This window comes from Ailuropoda melanoleuca, chromosome 4 (genome assembly GCF_002007445.2).
Source record: "Ailuropoda melanoleuca isolate Jingjing chromosome 4, ASM200744v2, whole genome shotgun sequence".
NCBI lineage: Eukaryota > Metazoa > Chordata > Mammalia > Carnivora > Ursidae > Ailuropoda > Ailuropoda melanoleuca.
The window spans coordinates 115,294,500-115,311,343 of NC_048221.1; the positions used below are offsets into that span (position 1 = coordinate 115,294,500).

General features: G+C 40.5%; 1 protein-coding gene across 1 annotated transcript in view; it reads right to left on the reverse strand.

The window, feature by feature from the left end:
• Positions 1-16,844, reverse strand: part of CRIM1 (cysteine rich transmembrane BMP regulator 1) — a 108,876-nt gene that overhangs the window by 27,218 nt on the left and 64,814 nt on the right. The window contains exons 6-7 of the mRNA XM_034657293.1: positions 7,565-7,693; positions 4,404-4,631 (exon numbers count right to left, since the gene is read on the reverse strand). Of these exons, the coding sequence (XP_034513184.1) occupies positions 4,404-4,631; positions 7,565-7,693 (357 nt within the window). The remainder of the gene's footprint in view (positions 1-4,403; positions 4,632-7,564; positions 7,694-16,844) is intronic.

Here is a 16,844-nt window from a genome sequence, read left to right on the forward strand (position 1 = left end):
GCTTGTGTTCCCTCTATCGCTGGCTGTCTCTATCTCTGTCAAATAAATAAATAAAATCTTTAAAAAAAAATGTGAGAATTACTTACACCCCAAACTTCATTATATATTTTGCTCCTACTAAATGCTCACGATAACACACATTCTTCAATGTTCACACAATGTCTTCTCTTAGGGGCTTTAGACACGATCCTATAATACTGCATATTATATGCAGCCTAAAGGATTTCTTACTCTTTCTTTAAAAAGACACAAGTCTAACAACATGATATAAAGGGAAATCGTCAGTGTTTCATTTAGGTATTTTTTCCTAACCGACAGATAGCCACGTCTTTGGATAAGCCTAATTGACTAAAAAGCGTGTGTGCCAAAAACGTCTATGTTAATGTTTATTCGCAATCTGAAATGTTCAAACTTTCTCTGTTAGCAGAACTTGGAATGATGTTTAGCTGTCCTCTGTTAGTCAGTTATAACATTATTTTAGAATTTAAAAAAAGGGGGTAGGGGAAGAAGCTATGGTGGCCGGCAAAGGAACTACTAGAGAGATCAGCTTCGTAAATGTCTTCCAGAAGATTTCAAAAGGTGTGAGGTAGGATTTCGCAGGGTAATGTAGGGAATACAAACATTCAGGTGAGAAAAGCGTGCTTGGTGGCGTGCTGAAGCAACCTGGGACGCCTGTCTGGATTGAACGCAGAGTCTGAAAGTCAATCAAATGTAAAGAGGTCGACACAGCGATGGCAAGAGTGCAGCCATGTTTGATTACTGCTCTGCACGGGCTGGCAAGATGGGAAGCAGAGTCTATTTTTGTCAGAATAACAAATGAATCTGTATTTTATTTGGACACCCTGAAAGCATAAATATTGCAAATAATGCATACGTTACTAAGAAAAACAGAATGCGTGTGTCCCCTCCACGCGCATACCTTACCATCTAAAATTAAACCTTGAACTACAATTAATAGGTGAGATGGGTTCAGGTTGCACATAAATATTTTAAGGGAGCATCTTTTTGTGAATCTTAGCTGGCAATACATGAACATTTAATTTGCTATCTTTTAGAGAGGAAAATGTGATTTATGGTATAATTTTCTACTTTGTCCTGATCATAAACCTTTCATTACACATATTTAATATAACCCTGTGGGTCTCTATCATACTGCGAAGCAACTGATTACTAATTTGCATCCTTAAAAGCGAAATTCTAAATGGCTCATTTAAAAATTTGTAATTATAGGACTTGAAAGGTCATCAGTTTTCTTCTCTTTCCATCATTAAGGGATGATGAAGGAGGGAGAAGACATTCACAGCCACCTTTCTTTCTCTGACACCGAAACTGAAGTTGTGAACCCATTTCTCTATCCCATGAATCTTTAAGTCGCAACACCAAGCAGACTATGTTGGGAAACAGAAGATAAAAACACTCCAACAACATCCCAAAGTCAGCATCCCTGGAGATTCAATTCCTTCAAACTTTGGAGTCTGAGCACCTTCGTGCCTTTATTTTTTCTGGCCCTATAAAAACGTTGTTTTTCCATAGACTTCATTCTAGAATGGTTTTCACCCTTAAAGAAAGTTGAAACAAACTGACAGAAGCTACATTTGTCTGTAACTACCTCTGCTTTGCCATGGAAGGGAACTTCCAACAGAAGGCTATGTTTAAGCAAATCCAGAGCACTCCCAGACCGGAGATGGGCTACACCACCGGGGGCGGGATGCTCTCCTGTTGCCCTGGCTTGGGGCTGCTCACTGGCCTGCTGTGGGTCGGGCCTGTCTCCGTTCTCTTCCCTCTCAGAGGGGCGCTCTGGGGTAAGGCCTTATTTTCTTTCTTTATACAGCCTAGGTGCTATCATGGTGTTTAGCATAGAGTGAATGTTCAATAAACATTTGCTGAGTGAATGAATCGACTGATGTTCTTGCTATTTACTCCTCCACTCTCACCAAGGCTGCCATATTAAGAGAAAAATCACAAGATGGAAAAACTTACTCTGCTGGTATTTAAGATCTTCAAAAATACTGGCACTTCCTAAACATCTCAAAATACCACCTTCTAGCACAGAAAGAAAGAATATTAAAGGCTATAAGGTGGTCCTAGATCCATGTATCAATTGTGGACTTTTCTTACTATACATGTATCATTAAAGCAAACCTTTACATAAAGAGCGGAACCAAGTAGAAATATCTTATTTATAGGCGGGTGGGGGTTGATAAGTTTATCTGAAAAGCTTTAGTACATCACTTGAGGCAGCAGGAAAGAATGGTGGCCTTATGTTCATAATTTTTCAGCATTATGACTTTATTGCGATCTAAAAATGCTTTCTTATCTATAGGGGAGAATTACCATTGAAGAGAAAGTGATAAATAATGGCAAAGTACAGAAGTTGTGCATTACGGTGGTAACAGCTATGTAGTAAACTCCGTTTACTCTGGAGAAAAGTGCTGTTTGCTCCCAATACACAATGGTACCTATCGGTCCTTCAGTCTAAGTGAGTACCACGTAACTGCATTTGAAACCAATGGGACTCTGTCCCTTCTCCGCTGCAGCCCTCCACACTCGTGGACACTGGCAATTCCCACTAACCTGTCAGTTAAGAACACCACGAAGGTCCTGGGACGATTAAATAAATGCAACACTACAAATGCTTGTCCCACTTGACTCTGGGCTTTAATTATTCCTTTAGTTCTGAGTTATAATGAAACGAAAGCATGGAGCCTGCCTCCCTGTATTTGTTGCTGCAACCTTCTTTAGATGCTTGATGTGGATATATATTTCATGAAAAGTAAGAAGGTTTTTTCTTCTGGCTACCATTAATTTTCTATGCCTGCATCAGCTTCTAAATAAAAGCATTATTACTTCCTAGAATTACGGAACATTAAAACTGGAAGAGAAGTTAAAAATAATCCAGTCAAATCCCCTTGATTTAAAGATGTCGAAAATAAGACACCAAAAGATGGATGGCATTTAATTCATACCGATGTCATTTGCTACATATAGTTCATATGGTGAAGTGTAGCGTGTCTATTTGGTTAAAAAGTAACGTTATTAATAGCTTACACCGACAAAGTATTAGGTTACTAACAGCATACCTAAATGATTTTAGTTTTAACTTTTGTAGCTCTCGTACTTAAACATCTTCTACCGTATTTCTTTTCTTTATTCTAAATATAGGAAAGTGAGTCAGGGATAATTTAAATTCTCTGTATGCCTTTGATGCATTGCTTTGCTGAGCAGTGTTTTAAGATTGTTATTTGTTACAGGTTAAAGAAGCAAAGCTACAGTATGTTCACACAAAAGAATATTTTGTCCTATATCTTCCACGTATGTTTTGAAGGAGTTGTTAATACTGGGTTTTGATTTCAATCTGAAAGTGGTTGTGTATAATATGCTTGGTTATACTGCATCATTACAGACTCTTATTAGTCGAGGATAAAGTCCATTTTTATCTTTTTTGTATCCTTAGTGCGTGGCATATGGTAGGCAGTCAACAAATGCTAGATGAAAGAATGAATGAATGAACAACAAAGCAATGAACAGGGGAGAAATTTTATTGGGCACTGGTCTTATTTTAAGCAATCTTGATGCCAGTGGTCCATATAAACCAGATTTAATCCCTAACAGAAAATGGAGGCGTGGATGATTAGGGCCACTGCATATGAAATGGGGTTTAGCCGGATGAAAAAAACCAAAAACCCCCAAAAATAACGTAGGTGAGAAATTTAGACAAAATCAGTATTTATCAAGTAGCTGCACTGGGAAAGAGAATATACTTAAGCCATCTTTCAGTGCAAGGAAGTATCCTTTTTCTAAAACCAGGTGAAAAAGAATGAGAATATCTGACGGTTAAAATTAAAAGGTAAAAGGAAAGTTGTTCGTGTGAGCTTCCTCAGAGACGGAAGAACCAGAGGCAGCTCCGTACTGGCACAAACGAGGGGAAGCTGGGGGCTTTCCGTATCAGCCAGCTTGGGCTGACTCAGAAGTGGATGTGTTATAAAACAGCTATCATTTTCTGTAAACAGAGTAACAATGACCATATGTCGGCTGGTAAAGCTAGCTTTGCATTCATTAACTTCGTTAGTCCTCAGAATAACCCATTAGTTAGGTACTATTGTTTGCCCTTTACAGATGAGGACACAGAGGCCCAGAGAAGTAAAGCCACTTGCCGTGATCAGCTAGCTACAGGCTAATGTGGGCCAGGGCCTGGGAGGAGAGCGAGACACGTACAGTGACACGGGTCTGACAACTAAGCATTGGGCAGTCTGGTTGACTCTGACTCACCTCCTACAGGTGTGGCTTCCAGAGAGGTGTCAGGATTGCTAACGGGATGGAGTGAGAGCAGAATGCTCTATGACCAGACTCCTGTATGATACAGACAAACTGACAAATGCCTCTTGGTGTTTAATTATGTTCTTAGGTATCCGGTGGCAGCAAGTGAGATGGCAAAAGACTAACCCAGGTCAAGATTCTCAGTGTGATAAAATGGGCACATGGTCGGAATGGCAAGACCACACGAGGGATCTTAAACAAGAAATGATGTCCGATGGCATCCCCAATTCTGATGGCTCCTTCCTTGCTCATTTGCTCAACCAACCATCTGCTGAGTGCCCTGCATAGCCCTAGGAGACGGGGCAGCTCCTTCCCTCCTCTGGTGTGAGCACGTGCCTGGGTTCTTCTACAGGACCAAAGCTACCTTGTAATAAGACTTGTAAGTTATAGAATTTGACTTGAAATGATGATAGTCCATATGTGTATTGGTTACAGGAGATTTTTCTTAGGGGAGGTCTTTTTTTTTTTTAAGTTTTTTTTTTTTTAAATTCATTTGACAGAGAGAGAGAGACAGCCAGCAAGAGAGGGAACACAAGCAGGGGGAGTGAGAGAAGAAGAAGCAGGCTCCCAGTGGAAGAGCTGGACGATGTGGGGCTCGATCCCAGAACTCCAGGATCACGCCTTGAGCCGAAGGCAGACGCTTAATGACTGAGCCACCCAGGCGCCCCCCGTAGGGGAGGTCTTGTATTGTATTCATGTTTGTGGCATAAATACCCACTACAGTACCTAGAACTCGGCAGTTGCTCTATTACAGGGGGCAAAAGAAGAAAAGGGGGGAGGAGGGAAGGAAGGAAGATCAGAGATCTCTGCAAATAAATAAAATTCTCACAAAATGAACAGCCAATAAAGATTTATATGTAAAAAAAAAAAATCATTGACACAAAATACAACAGTCTCCGGTTCCTCTTTCTTCCGACATGCTAATGAACTGGAGGTGCTCGGCAGGGAGTATGCGCTCATGGTCCTGTTACAAAGCCGGAGGGCAACACTACCGCAAAGACAGGCAGAGCAGAATTTTCCTAATAGTCTCACTCTGCAAAAAGCCAGTGATCCATTTTTTACTTGCTTCAATGACAACTGGAAGAAAATTGTTTCTTTGGACTTAACTACAAAGGGCTCCTTGTGAAGTGCCAGGGGTCTTATATAAGCATAACCATGTGGCGAAAAAGTTCCAACAGCAAAGGCCAGGTGAAGGCGGTAGGCGGGGAGATCAGGCATGATGAAATCTCTATTTTTAGACTTCATAATGTTCAGAAAACAATTTAGGTATGCTCCCATGATCAGAAAGGTGTGCAGTTCAAGATGGTTGCGAAATACTAAAATATAAACTCTTCACAATACAATACCAATTATCTCGGTGTCAAAAAAACCAAAGTTGGCCAGTTAAGTGAACATACGTGGGTGTCAAGGCAAGCTCCCTAATGAACTCAGCTTTCCAAACAGGACAGCCCCGATGCGCGGAGGCTTCTAGGACATTTAAAGATGGTAACCACCAGAGTCCCAACAACAGTTTTGTAAACTCCGTTTCAAATGCACCAACTCCAGCAGGCAGGCAGAGTGATGGGGACATGTAATTGAAAGAAACTGAATCACTCAACTCCTATTTTTGTGTCCGTATTCTTCATCAGAAGTATTCTTATAAAAGAAAGTCTTAGACAATTAAGGTTAAGAGGACATAAAGCCCAAGATAACTGGTAAGTCAGAAAGTAAGCATCTATCTACATTAAGTAATTCCAAGCCTCTGAGCCCATGATAATTATACCAGAGGCTCACAGAGAATCTGCTTATTATAGAAGCATTGTCTATGTTTGAGAGATCAGAGACAATGGAAAGAGATTTCAGGAAACTAAAGGAGGCCACCAAATGTTAATTCGAAAGGGACAAAGGATTCCAAAACTACAGAAACCAAGCTTGGCATTCACAACTGAAAATTCTGCAGAAAGAATGGTTAAACATATGATTTGTGACATTTAGAAAGGAAAGCAATGACCACCAGTAGCCACTGTAGGTTCATGAAGAATAAGCCATGTCTAACTAACTTCATTTTATGTTTAAAATAGAGTTTCCAGCGAGAGTGTGGCAAATACAATGTGTTTTCAGATAAGATACAGATGGAATGTTTCAAGACTTTCTCGTGGAGACGGAGCTGACATGTTAGCTGAGTGACATCACTGAGGGAGTGAGGATTACGGTTCCGTGTCATTCTGCAGGAAGGTCTTCAGTGCAATGGGGATCTGTCCTTGGTTCTGTACAATTTATTTTAGTTCAAGAGTTTGGATGAGGCCATGCAAGTTATGCTTATCACATGATCAAGATTAAAAAATATTCCAAATAGTTGGAAAATGGTTTATAACTCTCAGGATAATTTGTGTAATCTGGCCCTGTATTTGTATCATTAAAAAAAAAAGCCAGATCTTTAAATACAGAATGAATGAAGAACCACCTACCAGCAGCTGATGTAAAAAGCACCTAGTGGTTCTAGCTACTTGTCAACTCAAGATTACCCAACAATGTGTAATTCAAAGCGTTAATGCGAACTTACGTCACACAACAGCACTGCATGGATCAGACCAAATCCTGATTTGTTTCTGGGCCACACGTGTACATAAAGACAGTGACATTTTATAGGTATGTCAAAGATGGAAAGGACCAAGAAAGTTCTAAAGACTATGTCACGTGTGGAATGGCTGAGATGACTGAAGATGTTTATTTGAATAAGGGGGATTCAAAATCTTTTTAAACATGAAGGACAATTCATTTCCCCCCCCCGGAAGCAATGCAATGTCCTCTATCTAAAGTTTCAGAGGGCATGGTGTGACCGGAATCCACATGGAAGAGAGCTGGGATCAACATTCTAAGAATTATGGCTGCCACATGTGGAATGTGACAGCCTCTGTGCGGGTGACCGCCTTGTCATTGGATGACCCCAGCAACAGGCTTAGAGAGAGAGCTGAGTGGGTGGTTGGAAAACGGGTACTCCAAAGCCCAGGGGGCTGCCCCCCGTGATGCAGCTGGATAGCAAGGAGTATCCGAATACAGTGAAGGTGAAAACCAGAATAAAGGAGCACCTCTTTCCCCCCCAAATGACTGTGTTTTTGTGTGTGCGTTAAATACAAATTTTCTTTTCTTCTTTCAGGTTGCTAAGGGAATGTCATCAATAGGAATGAAAAAGATATTCAATCACATAATATGCTTTGACAGTATCCTATTAGGCCCAGAAAAAAAGTGCAATCTTCTGTATACTTACGGTTTTTGCACTGACAGGTTCGACAACCACTGTGGTCAAGTCTGAAACCATAAACACAGTCTTTCTCTGTCAGCGTACAGTTTGACAACTCCCCACACGCAGGTGGGTCAATTGTGATGTAGGTTGGTTCTAATAATAAAAAGAAAAAAAAGTCAATGAAACATATGATTAGCTCTTAGACGCTACTCAATCTTTGAAATCCCACACTACAGTAAGTTGCAAAAAAAAAAATCAATAATTTTCATCAAACCCTAAACTTTTATACTTTCCTAATGTTTTTAACCCCTGAAACAGATTTTTATTTAGATTTTTGAAAACCCAAAAACTCTTTTTCCTTACATTTGAGCAATTTATGTATTTCTTGGTACCCTCACATAATACTTCCCCGATGGTCACCGCTATAGAAAGCAGACAGGAGAGGTTAAATCAACAACGTGTAAATTGTTAACTATGCTTCTATTTCCTCTTGATGTTCTCTGCATTTATTCTCTATAAAAATCAGGACATAGCTTCCAACTGTCAATTCTCTCTCCATTTTGCAAATCTTCTGAAATCTGGATTTCCTGTCTTTTATGTGACACTCCTTCAATTATTACAGATGATATGATGGATAATAGGGACTAGGAGCTTATCCTCAGGGCCCAGAGGTTATGGGAGTGGCAGAGTCAGACACAAGCAGTCAGCAGGAAGAGTGAGTGGCCATTCTGGGAAGAAAAGCCTAGAAGACACAAAAGCCAAAGGTGATGCTTTACCTTCCCTTCCATGCTAATAAGGAAGATTTATCCCGGGTAATAAAAGCAGTTACACACTTCCGTATAGTGCATTACGAGTCTATATGTTTGCAATGCTTGTTATAAATGCCTTCAAGCTTCATCCCCCTCCAGGGAGATAAGTGCTCTCATTTTCCCCATTTTATGGATGACGAAATCAAGGATTGCTCACTTGTCCCAGATCACAGAGTTAGTAAGTGATGGACCCAAGACTCAACCCAGGCATTCTGGCTCCAGAGTCACAGTCTCGGTTTCCATGCAGCACAAAGCTCACTGTCATGTCCTTGCTTTGCAGTGCAGATAAGTGACAACTTACATAACGTAAGATTGTGGGCAGGGTGTCGTCAAAAGGAACAGGGCCAGGGACATATTTATGTAGCTTCTTTTTAACCAAAAGATACTATGAACTTCTTCAGAGTAAGCTGGTTCTCACAGTATCTTTGTGAAGAGCTAAGTACGGAATGTCTCTACCTATGTTTCCACAAATGGAAAATATGAGGTGCAGAGAGGGTGACTGGCTTATCTAAGTTTACATAGCAACCCAGTAGCAGGCTGGGAATAGAACAGAACAGAGGTTCCTGACCTCCCGTCCAACACTCTATCCATTAGTTCACACTGTCTTCTCCAGTTTCGTTTCCCGTTACCATGGAAGAGAGACTAAAATAAGTGTTTTAGCCGCCACTGCTAAGATGAAGAGTTCTACATTTTTATCCATCTGCTAAAAGAGGCCAATGATTCAGCTCTTCACAGGTAGCAGGCAACTGTGACTTACTGGAGAGATGCTCTCATGAGCACACTCCCTGGACAGATACGTGTGAAGAGGGTGGAGCACATTCTCTATTTTTATTGCAACACAGTGTGAAGAACACTGCCCTGAAATCTTTATATGACTTTTCCACTGCTGTAAAATTCCTAATTTCCTTCAATCACGAAAGCATCCTTTCTGACAGGTATCTGTAAACATCAAAAAGTAGTTTAAGTTTAGGCAAGTTTTAAGATGCCGTGAATTAAGATACAGCTGTGCTGCTTTCTGACATTCTTTTAAAAGTTACTGTCAACATCTTTGGTTATCGGACCTATGTGGTTTTTCTTTTATTGCTACTGTTATTAGTCACCCAGAATAATGATTCCATTTCAGCCTTCAGCCACAAGACAGCCAATGTTTTGTCAACATTATTCTAACCACAAACGTCAGACACAACTGAGGACCTGTATCACCTTTAAGTAACCACACTATAGACCATCCCACAGAGAAAGGAGTTAGGTCTACGTTCTAGAGTTTATGAGAGCAAAAATCAGGGCTGGATTCTGAATTCTATGTCCATGCTTTAGGGAATGGCTTATGGGTAAAGAAGTGCTTTGAGCACATCTGTGTGGACCCAAACCTTGTATTCTTAACTGACATTTAAGTTCATGAACGACTTTTGCCTTCGGAAAATGTATTACAGAAAAATGTATTTGGGCAGATTACACCGATCCTGGAAATGCATAGGGTAGTGTACAATTTGACTTTTGGTGAATTTTAGGGATTTGTTAAGGGGAGAGTGCTGTAAATGCTATTTTTGATACTTATGTTCAACACATGAAATCAGAACTCTGATCTGTGGCTAGAAAGTCAAAGGAAAAAGAAATGGGGTGGCTCAAGGATCAGAACCTCAACACTGACTTGAACAGTCCCACACTTATCCAGACAGCTTCCTCCGCTCGGTAGACAGTCACAGACGTCCATCAAGCAACATCTCTCCAGAAGAAGAATGTCCTGAACCTGTTTTCCCACAACATTCAGGATGATAGCTTTTGCTCAGTTTAACAAATGAAAAGAAAATGCATAGAAGGGCTGTTTATTAGATGCTGGTAAATATTTCAGATAAAACAAGTCTTCCTGGATGTCTTCCAAGTCTCAGATAATATGGTAGAAAGCAAGAAACAAAAAATTATTTTGTACCTTTAAAATTATATTTCCCCTTCACTTATGATACATCAGATGGAAGAAATTGAATGTATACATTTCAAATTATGTCTCCCTCAATATTTAATATTAAAAGACGGAAAAACTCAACAAAACCATTTACTCACAAAAATTGTCAACTTACTCTAGAACTATTCAGTTTCCCTTAACAGGTTGGCTGAATACAAAAACTCTCACTGATACAGTCAATATAGATAGAAATCTAAATGTTTTTAGGGAGTATTTTAACACCTGTCGTCTCGTTTTATGACATTTAACAAATAAGTATTGTTTTCCTTTACGAGTACAAAATGGAACAAATTTTAAAAGCCTTTTGAGGGTGGTGACACACGATTTGGGAGGGGGTACTTACTGCTGTTGTCCTAGGTCACTGGAGGAAATGTTGATCTGTAAGAGACACATTTGTAGACAACTAGCTGTCTAACATTTCATCTGAAGTCATGCATTACATTCTATTCCCTTCCATCATTCTCTCAACATTGTAGTGCCCAGTGTTCTACCCTGTGAGGCCCTCTCTATAATATATAAATTTCTATAAGAACAATATGACAACAGGAATATGCAACTACAAATTATCTAATGAAAGATCTGATATCATCATAAACAGATCTGAGAGTTTGCTCTCAGTCCAAAGCATTCACATGTATTCTCAGAGGTGGTCCTCTTACAAACAGCAGAGCAGTGTTTGGGGAAAGAAAGACCACTGCAATTCAATTTCTTATTCCCAATAATGAACTCCAAAGTGAGACCCATTTTATACCATCTTGAATTGGAGCATTTAAAACCAATGATACATTTAGGGTCCTTACAGAGTAATGACTAAAATTTAATTAGATTGTTTGTAAAGTTCCTATCCAAGGAAGCTCTTGGGGTGGGAACAGGTAATTTTAAAGACTCTAGAATCATGGTATCATAGAATGATTATTTCTAAGCCATACACATAAAGAAGCTCGAGGAAGTGTTGGTGATATGTGTGAAATGTGTGAGCTGCTTTGTTAGAGTACCCTGAACTGTGTGTGTCGGGGACTATCTCACACTTGGTCTGTGCAACGGTGTTCTGAACATGGAGAATATCCTGATGAGTCTTGACCTGAAGACCAGAAGGTTCTCATGTAAACCCTGCATTTCTATGCTTTTATATTACAAGGGATACTGAGATGATGGGCCAGTACATGCCTTTCTAGAAGGAGGATGGTGATGCTGTGCCCTTGGCAGGTTTGAGGATTATCAGCTGAGGTCCTGCTAAGACTTTTGGAGACAATGATGCATCATGGTATACGATGCCTGTTGCTTGGAGCCAAGAAAACTGGTCCCCCTTCAAATTGGCTGGGCAGAGATGTGTTCGTGGGCCCCTTTCAAAGGAGAGAAATGGTCTCAGGTCTCCTCATTTAGGAGAATGAGCAAATATTTGCAGAAAGGTGGGTATCTGGCAAGGGGAAGTTCAGTGAGGTACTGCTTACAGGATCAGCCTGAAATTCCATCTCATCTTGTATTGAATCAGCTGAGGAATTAAAGAAATACCTTAAAGTCCTCCAAAGGAAGAAGGCTTGAAACAGCAGGAATTCATTGTCTTTGGCTACAACTATTTCTAAAGGGAACCCTGGAACAGCTTCTTTGTGGAGAAGAATTCTAGAAATATTTTCTGAGCCTAGAAGCAATAAAGAACAAAAATGGGTGTTTGTTACATCTACATCCAGTTTGCTCGCTCGCTGTTTCCTACCCCACGTCTGAGTGGGGATTGCTGCTCTCCTCAGCCTGCTGTCTTCCTGCATGATTTTTAAAGATTCTCTGAGCACCTGACATTGTCCAGAAGAGCTATTTTTACAAGAACCCTTGGGACTGGGTCAGGAGTGCAGATGTTCAGCCATCGATTCTTATCCTAAAGCCTTAGAGAACAAAATGCTGGAAGGAGACCTGTTATAATATGCAATAACATAAACACATATTAATTTTTTATTTTACATTTATTTAAAATTTAGGGATAACTATTTTTCATATCTTAGAAAGCCCAACAAAGGCCTTTCCCAGTAAAAATATTTCCAGGAAAACATTCCAAGTTTTCAAGATTTAGAGAGCCTCAGAAACTAAGTTTCTGAAGAAAACCACCAATATTTTACATTGAAGTATTTCCTAGGAGCAATTGTATCTCCTCAATGGAGGTTTTCAGGCCCTGTGGTCACAGTTAATTTGATGAGGAGTACCAACTTAAAATAAAACCATTATTTTAACTCCAAGGCCATATCACTAGACCATAAAATAACATATATTTGATTATTCAGGAACTATTAATGTGTTAAGCAAATCTAAACTCACTACTTTCTTGCTTTTCGTTATTTTATAGAAAATTCTCCAAAAAGAATGGGAAGAAGTTGAAACTCAAATTTAACCTTTTTAAGATGTTGATTTACAGTTTGATTATCAGTCCTATTGCCATATCAGATAGCTTAACACATTTGGGACAACAACAGAATGAAAAAGAACATATTTTGATCTTCGGTTATTTTAAAGTGTGTAATAATGTGAATTTGATCCTGAAATAATTTATATAATCACCAGTTTTTATATTTCGAGTGGCTATAGCTTAAATGAAAATGTTAATAGATGCTTTTAACTTGGTCTCTAATCTGTATCACTCCACTGAACTTCTGGTTTTGAAATAATGCACACCAAGTTTTTCTCATTACCTTGATTACTACGAGCTGTTTATCTCCCGCAAATAATACTAATTATCTCCATTGAGAAAGGTGTGAAGCACTCTCTCTGATTAGCAACCCTGGGAAGGCTGACAGCCAATTAGTAGCTCCTGAGTATGGGTGGATAATTCTGGAAAAGTACTTGTGGAAGACATCCAGAGCCATCCCTCCCGGGTCTGTCTGAAGCACCACCTCCAGCAGGGGGGTCATTAGCTCAAGTTCCAGATTTCGATCATCTCTAGGAGTGCAGCCTCACCCTGTTGCGGCCGGGGGTGCGTGGCAGGGCTGGAGGGCCCGGCCGTGGGCAGCAGATGTCTAGCAGCACCCTGAGTGCATACATGTGCCTGCACGCACACACACGCTAAGAGAAGTCTTTCCGGAAAAAGCCTCATTATAAACAAATTTCTAGAAAAAGTAGCGGTTTTTTTTAAGGCAGATACATTCTTACTTTTTTTTATGAGTTAAAAAAATTTCAAGTAGAAGTAACAAGATACATGAAGTTTACTCCTATCTGTCTCTGATTTACCCCTCCTTTTGGATTTCAATAATGGTTTGGCTAATGTTACATGGCTCTTGTCTGTAAATTCACAAGCCTGCTTAGAGACAGAGATGAACAATGATGTTCTCTTTTCAGTCCTAATTCAGGCATTCTCTTAAGATTCTCTTTAAAAATTATTTATTTATTTATTTATTTATTTATTTATTTATTTAGGGGCTGGACTTGGTTAAGTCCTGTGAATAGCTAATGAGTGGGAAAATTCCAAAGCTTCACTCACTTTCTAAGGCTAAATCTATCTGGTCGCCTACAGCCTACCAGGTACTGTGTGCCTGGTCGGGGCCATAAAACTGGAGATAAAGTTGGAAAAGACAGAACCAAAGGAGATAGCTTATCTGCTTTACTGTGTCTTCATATGTCATTCTGTTACCACAGTGGCTTTTCCAATGTGACCATAACTAGTCAGAAAATCATTCCAATAAATCACCAAACTGTCAACATAATTACAGCCTGGGAAGAGAAGTGCTATAAAGATGAAATTTTCCCAAATGAAGCTAGAGGGGAAACTATTCATGTAGATGATGAGAAGAGAGAGGCTAAGGATACAAAAGTCCCCTGATCTGGAAGGTGGGGATTTCCATGGGGTATGGATGTGTATTTACGAAAGTCTCATGAAGTCATGGAAAAAAAGCTACAGCTGGAGTTTTCAAATTCTTTCAGCCACTACACACTTAGTGATCCTTTTTTCCTTTGTATATATTTCTCATAACAACACCTACATCCTTGTAATTTTTAAAGTACTTATCACAGAGCAGTTTCTTTATTTTAAGATGAATGGTGTGAAAATGTCCCCAAGATCTGTATTATTTTATGGTCAGATAGAGAAGTGACCATATGTTTACTTTAGACCTATTTATTAACTTTGTATGCTTTTTCCAAGGAACTTGGCTGTTAGAGATATTTTTCTTCCTTTATCAATCTCATATTTAATAGGAAAAGACAGTAGTAGGATTCTGAGGTTATTATTAAAAGACCACAAAAGACAAACTAAAATTTTTTATATAGAGGATATCTTTTTCCAAGAATTCTCAGCTTGAGAGAGCTCACAAAATGATTGGATTCCAAGAATAATTTGCATCTTTTATACTTGTCTTATATTTTATTAGCATATTATTTTTATTGTTCATTTTCCTGGAGGATGGATCTTGGTAATCTTTAACCAGAAATAATGGGTCACATTTACAAATACATTTTAATAGCTATCTTGAACTGGGGTGTGTCAGGTGGTCAGAATTTTGGTACCTCAACCCAATCCTCTGGAAAATGGCTGAGGACCAGAGAGGAAAGGTCCCTGCATTAGAACAATGGTTTATTCGTGGTTTATAACCTCAGCACCAAGCCTAGTACTTGACCCACAGTCATGCTAAACGAATGAATAAATAAGAACAAAGAGGCCTGAGCACGGAGAGTCAGGGCACACTTTTTGATGAAGAAGGGCTCCCATTCAGGATTGTCCTTAACAGGCTGAATCTCTAATTTCCTACCTTTTGGGGGACTGGACAGTGAGTTCCTTAGGCTTCTCGTTGCTGTGGCAGCCCCTTACACAGGGTGGGCACGCAATAACTGAGCCTCTCTCGAGCAGCAAGCTAGATCAGAAGGCTGCTGTGAACCTGACTCTAAGAATACAGTGCAAACTAGGCGAAAATCCCCAAACCCAAGCGGTCTCTGGGAGACACCCAGTGAGGGTCCTCAACTGCCTCAAGCAGGTGAGATTATGACCTATATCTTCGGTTGGGAAGGTAGGCAAGTATGCAAAGCACTGTAGGTCTCCCTCAAAATTCTTAACATAAAATCTGACACCCCAAATTTCAATGAGCTGGGGAATTTACTTCTAGGGCTATCTTCATTCACTGATGGTGCCAAAGGAGTAAAGTGTTATTAAAATAGTCCTGGAAAGGGCTGGGCACGCACTCAATTCAGCAACACAACTAGTGGGTGACGAAGAATCGGCACTTTTGTCTAGTGCTCAGCAAACTGACCTTGCGATGGAAACAAAGACCGGCAAGAGGGAGAAGGAGAAAAGGGACAAGTGGAAACCGGAATGCAATCGAGGACACTGATGATGTCATCTCAGTGCCCAGCACCTGGAGCCCATTTATTTTCCTCAGTGGAGATGTGAGCGCCCCTGGACAGGGCCCCGAGCCTGGAGAGGACGAGGCTGGGCAGATGGGGAGCCTCAGCACAGGGACAGCTGGGGAGAGTGGTGCGCATGCCCTCAGGTGGGGCCCGTATCCCTGGGCAGCCTCAACGGGCTTTCCCGGAGGTCAAACAGCAAGGTCCAAATTCCTGAGCCAGGCAGAGGCTCAGGAAAACTCACAGGATCAAAGGCCAGGCCACAAAAAGGTCAGAATAATGGTAACTGGATCTCAGCACTGAGAATAGAGCCAGGAGCAAGAACAGTTTCTGAATCTGAGCCACGACGGTCAAGTACTTTCATAGTCACCAACTTAACTTTCCTCACCCTCTCCCTTCTCACAATGGAGGTCTAAAGAGAAGCAAGGCCAAGGACGTGGATTTGGAGTTAGGAGATTTAGCTTGAGTCCCTATTCCCTCATTATCTCACATGTGATGCTGAACCTCTTTGGGCTTCTATGAAATGGGAATATCCACTATTCCAACTTACAACATCACTGTGAGGCTCAGGTAAGATCACAGAGCAGGGACGACAAACGCCAGGTGTTATGTGGATATTACTTTTTGCTAGAATTACCATTGTCATGACTATCTTGCCTGCCTGGAGCTTGAACTGGTCTCAGAGGATGGCTGAGCAAATGAATTATGTGCCCTTTTGCAGGCCTTCAATGTTCAGCTGATAAACGGTACAACTGCTTTGGCATTCTGAACCCTGTCCATTGTAACCTAAGCATCCTTTTCTATCTCCAGTGATACCAGGAAAAGCATCTGGGATGTGGGTCGGTCCATGACATCCTTTCATATGGTCTGGTAAGCTTTGGAGCGTGTTAGTGACCAGCCACTGGCGCCTTTCACATTTGCTGAGTGGCAGTCTGATATCATTGTTCTGCATTTTGACTGTGTCCGTGGTGTCTCGAAGAGAACAGAAATCTCTTCATAATCAGCTTATTCAATGTGAGTTGAAACAATGGTTCTGTGTGCCTGGCTGACCCCGTTCTTCCTCTCTCATGATGGGGGCCTTGCTGGATCTTTGGGGAGGAGGGCAAACTCATTACATTAAAATATAGAATATTTTGGTAACTTTGCCAGTAGTCTGCCACTCTCAAGTTGCAAAAGGATATAGAAGACCCATCTCTAAAAGCTGTCTTTGATGAGCAAA